General features: G+C 39.1%; 1 protein-coding gene across 1 annotated transcript; it reads left to right on the top strand.

Moving 5' to 3' along the window:
• Positions 1–2,329: 2,329 nt before the first annotated feature.
• Positions 2,330–4,849, top strand: LOC129000310 (uncharacterized). The gene has a single exon (XM_054427272.1). The coding sequence runs from the start codon at positions 2,330–2,332 to the stop codon at positions 4,847–4,849; it is 2,520 nt and encodes an 839-aa protein (XP_054283247.1).
• Positions 4,850–5,507: the final 658 nt, after the last annotated feature.

The following is a 5,507-nucleotide window of genomic DNA, read 5'->3' as shown; positions in this document are numbered from 1 at the left end:
TGTTGTACAGTATAGGGCTGGGAACTAACATTTATAAAATCATCGTCGAAAATAGCTTACTAACAAGGTTTTCACTCATTGAGGTCGTTTCAATGGCGGTAGTAGTTATGTAAAGGTCTGTTCGAGCGCAGGGTGAGGGTGATATCCCCCCAGAGCGGGTTCATTTTTTGGACTCGAATAACCTTCTAGAGCTGGTTTATTCCTTGGACTTGAATAGCCCCCCAGAGCGGGTTCAGTCTTTGGACTTGAATAACCTTCTAGAGCTTGTTCATTCCTTGGACTTGAATAGCCCCCCAGAGCGGGTTCAGTCTTTGGACTTGAATGTCTGGACTAAGACTCGAGGCACCCTCAGAAATTCAGAGAGCAGTCTTCTGCAGTTCTTTTTCATAGAATCCGCCTATAATTTCCTCGCCATTTTGATCGGCGGTTCTATAATTAACCAGTCTGGTGTTTAAGATTTATGCTTTTGTAAATATCTCTGAAGTCCAGTTTTGTTTATATTTATTGAATGTTGATCTTGAATAACCGTTACTCACTATGACGCAACATAGAATAGTCTAGATTGGAGTCAGACACGTGACTTACCATAGAACAATCTAGATTGGAGCTAGAAACCTATATAAAGTATGCTGTACGCTTGAACTGCTAGTTGTGTTATAAAAGCGTTAGTGAAGCGTGTTAAGTGAGTGTGTATAGTCTAGGGTTATAACTACTCTGACTCACAATATATTTTTATTTTGTGGGGTCAAAGTTGAATCAATAGTGGAGATAACTAAAACATGTTCTTAAGTAGTCTTTTGCTATCTCGTTGAATAATTTATTTGGTTGTGAGAATATTGTTCTCTATATAGAGGTGATGGCTAACACTACGGTGTGCTCATATTGCAAGAAATCTATTTCTAAGCCTCATATATCAAGACATAAGAAAATATGTCCGCAGAATCCTAATCGGAATCCTAAAGTACCATGTGATTATTGTAGAATATTGTTCAGTGAAAACTATCTTTCTAGTCATGTTGAAAATTGTAAACAAAATCCAGCCATACAACAACCTAAAACAAATCGGTTGACTCCTTCTAATGAAGATGAACCCCAACCCAGCACTAGTGGGATTAGTAGCTTAAAACGTAAACCTCCGCCTGATTCGACTCCTAAAGGGCAGCCCCCAAAAAAGGTTATACGTTCGGTAAATGGGTTTAGACCTTCCGGTACTCAATTTATACCGCCTTCAATATTCAACAAAATATATAATACTGCGGCCTCTATTTATTCCGGCATGAAGAAGGTTGTAACAAATACCAACTATCCTCCGACTACTGATGCTGAAATTACTCTTAGCAAACGCGCATTTAAGAGGAGATTGAATGTTCATCAAATAGAAAACAATCATAATATAAAAGATCCCAAAACATATTTAAATAGACTTAAAAGTTTAGTTGTTGAGAAAATTCAACACCACTTGAAAACATCTGAAGTTAAAGTTAGATTGGTATTGCTGATTGATTATGTGAGGGATCCAGAAATTGCAGAGTTTAATTACAAAACAAAATATGAACCTATTTTATTAGCAAGTGATTTATCAGAATATTTTGAGACTGCTATAGGGGATCTCTTAGCGGAAATGGAGGATTTTTCAAAAAAAGGTTCTGGTTGGTCACTTAGCAAAATTATTAGATTAGAGCTGTACATAAATAAATACAAACCAATCAGGGGTTCGAGTTATATCGAATTACCTGACGGAATAAGAAAAAAAGAGGCTGTAATAAATGTGAGAAACAACGACCAGAAGTGTTTCTTGTGGTCTGTTTTATCAGCCCTTTATCCTGCTGCAAAGGATCCTCAAAGAGTTACAAAATATAAACAACATGAACACGAATTCGATGAAGCTTTGAAAGATATTGATTTTCCAGTAGCATTGACTGATGTGGTAAAATTTGAAAAACGATCGGGGGTTTCTGTAAATGTGTATGGTTGTGAAAAACAAGAAAATATCAATGATGTGGAATACTTTGAAGATTATCCCGGATGCAACAAGAAAAATGATAAAGAAACTGAGGAAAAGAAATCAAAATACATTACATATCCATTATACATAACTAAAGATGAGAAAGACAGACATGTAAATTTGTTGTACTTAAAAAACGCAGGAGGTAATACTCACTATTGTTGGATAAAAAATTTAAGTCGATTAGTGAGGTCTCAAATCAGCAAAAGAACAAAAACAAAATGGATATGTAATCGCTGCCTCATGCATTTTGGAGAGGAGCTACTACAAACACACAAGGAAAATTGCAACAACCATAATCCTATACGTGTAAAAATGCCAAAAATGATTACTACGGAGAGTGGGGATTTTCCTCCACGGGTTTATTTCCGCAATCATTATAAAAAGATGAGAGTCCCCTTTGTATGCTATGCTGATTTTGAAAGTATTTTAGCACCCATAGCGTCATGCGATCCCGAGTTGTCGGATGATAAGTCGTATACCAAAAAATATCAATCTCACGAAGCCATCAGTTTCTCATTGTATGTTGTATATAGTGAGGGTGATTATAAGGACCCAATTGATTATTTTGGTCCAGATGCTGCAAAGATGTTTGTTGAAAGCATTGAGAATGTATCTAAAGAAGTAGCCACATTATACAGTAGAGACGCTGCCAAACCCATGCGTTTAACAGATGATGATCGTCTAGCTATAGCTGGTGCTAGTAGCTGTCATATTTGTTGTAGGCGCTTTAACAAAAAAGATGAGAGAGCTCTCGACCTTGACCATCTCTCCGGGAGGTTTCGAGGTGTGGCACATAAGGTTTGCAATCTGAATTTCCGCAAACCCAACTTCATACCAATTTTTGTTCACAACTTGAGTAATTACGACACCCACCTGTTTATAAAGATGTTCGGCATAAACAATGAGAACATTCGTGTTGTGCCTAATAATGAAGAAAAATACATATCTTATGAGGTGGTTGTTCCCGGTGGTGTAAATTTACGATTTTTAGATTCGTTCAGATTCATGCCTTCTAGCCTCGATAGTTTGGTTAACAACCTAAACAGAGATCAGTTTCGACACACTACAAAATATTTCAGTGGGGATAAACTAGAACTGGTGTGCAAAAAAGGAGTGTATCCATACGATTATATGGACTGTATTGAAAAGTTTGATGAGACCGCTTTACCCCCGAAAGAGTCATTTTACAACAGATTAAATAAATCCAACATAGAGGACAGCGACTACGAGCACGCCTGCAAAGTGTGGGAGAGTTTCCAGATTAAAAACCTAAAAGAATACACCGCGCTGTATAACAGAACAGACACGCTGCTCCTTGCGGACGTCATTGAGAACTTTCGTGAAGTTTGTATGAATACCTACAAACTCGATCCGGCTTGGTATTATACCTCTCCGGGCTTAGCGTGGGACGCCATGTTGAAAATCACAGGAGTAAGTCTGGATCAGTTAACAGACTATGAGATGGTGCTAATGATCACCAAAGGAATTCGAGGAGGGGTCTCGCAGTGTTGTCACCGATATGCTAAGGCCAACAACCCATATATGCACGATTACGATCCGGAGAAACCCAACTCCTATCTTTTATACCTGGACCAGAACAATATGTATGGTTTTGCTATGGTGTCGTCGCTATGTTATGGGAATATACGGTGGCTAGAGAACACAGATAATTTCGACGTACGTGGGGTATCAGACACATCCTCGACTGGCTATATACTAGAGGTTGATTTGGAGTATCCTAAAGAGCTGCATGACGCGCACAGAGATCTCCCACTAGCACCAGAGCTACGATCGCCTCCGGGTTCGAAAACTAAAAAGCTACTCACCACCTTGTATGAAAAAGAAAAATACGTACTACACTATCGCAACTTGAAATTGTACCTCTCGTTGGGGATGAGGCTGAAAAAAATCCATAGAGTCATAATGTTTGACCAAGGACCGTGGTTGAAGTCGTATATAGATCTGAACACAGATATGAGAACCAAGGCGGCCAACGATTTTGAAAAGGATTTCTTTAAACTCATGAACAACTCAGTGTTTGGAAAAACTATGGAGAACATCCGGAACCGCGTGGACATCCGACTCGCCACACAAGACAGACAGGTAGAGAAGTGGGTTGCCCGGCCCAATTTCAAGAGCAGCACCATTTTCACAGAAAACCTGGCCGCTATTCATATGAGCAAAACCACCTGTTATTTCAACAAGCCCATTTATGTCGGAATGAGTGTTTTGGATATATCGAAGACGTTCCTCTACGACTTCCATTATAATGTTTTGAAGAGGAAATACGGCGACAGGGTTAGAGTTGAGTATACAGACACTGATTCTCTTAATGTGGTCATAGAGACCAATGATGTTTATGAAGATGTGAAAAGCATGATTGAGCATTTCGATACCAGCGACTACAAAGAAAATAACCCCTACGACATGCCCCGCGTAAACAAGAAGGTCTTGGGCAAGTGGAAAGACGAGCTCGCCGGTGTGGTGATGAGGGAGTTTGTGGGTCTGAGGTCGAAGATGTACGCATACGAGGACGAAAAGAAAAAAAGCGGAAAGAAGGCCAAAGGTGTGAAGAAATCCGTAGTAAAACACGAGCTGACGTTCGACGATTATAAGACTTGCCTGTTTGACAGTGTGGATATTTATAAAACAATGAACTCCATAAGAAGCGAGGGCCACAACCTCTACTCGATAGAGCTGCACAAAAAGTCTCTATCTGCCCACGATGATAAACGCTTCATTCTAGAAAACGGCATTGACACTCTTCCGTGGGGGCATTTCAAAGTGCCGATTGAACTAGTCGCAGAGCTGGAAATTCAAGCGGCTGGAAATATAGATTAAAAATATTTTTTTTTTCAGTTACACCATTCAGTAGTCTCCTTCGGCGGATGCATATCTTTTATGATTGTTCAAAAATGCATCACTGACATTTTGGTGTTTTCCAATCATCTCCCAATCCACTTTATATCTGTGGTTGTGGACAAATTCCTCTGTTAGTTTTTGATATTTGCTCAACACCAGCCAGCAGTCGTTGTCGAAATTAATCATCATTTCATCGAGTTCGCTTTCTGAAAATGTGCGAAATCGGAGTAGAGTCGCCCACACCAATCGGTGTTGATACATTCTGATAAAATCTAAAGGCGCGTTTAAGGCATAGTACCTCGAAAGCAGACTCCAATCGACATAGCGATCGAACCTTTTGACAAAATTGTCTGTGAGAACTCCTTTTGGTTCCCTGTGTTCTTTCCAAATCAGTGACGTAAAATTATCCATTCCTATATTAGTAATTCGCATTTCATATATTAATAATTTATTCACACCGAAAGCAGTTTGTATTTTAAACGTTTGTTGTACACTTTTTGTGTTATAAAAAAAATATGAATCAGAACATTTTTATATAATTCTTATTAATGTCATAAGTGAACCCCGCTTCTGAAATAATTACAACGTAAGCGGTTGTCCCCTGATCGGCTACCGGACTACTTACGGCGTTCGTAAA

This window comes from Macrosteles quadrilineatus, unplaced genomic scaffold (genome assembly GCF_028750875.1).
Source record: "Macrosteles quadrilineatus isolate MER2022 unplaced genomic scaffold, UCM_ALF_1.0 Scaffold_8__2_contigs__length_117827958, whole genome shotgun sequence".
Taxonomy (NCBI): Eukaryota; Metazoa; Arthropoda; class Insecta; order Hemiptera; family Cicadellidae; genus Macrosteles; species Macrosteles quadrilineatus.
Note: the sequence above shows the minus strand (reverse complement) of the source record. Positions and strands in the feature narration are given on the sequence as shown.

Bases quoted from the DNA above. Each gene is read 5' to 3' on its own strand.
- LOC129000310 (XM_054427272.1), top strand. From the start codon at position 2,330: ATGATTACTACGGAGAGTGGGGATTTTCCTCCACGGGTTTATTTCCGC.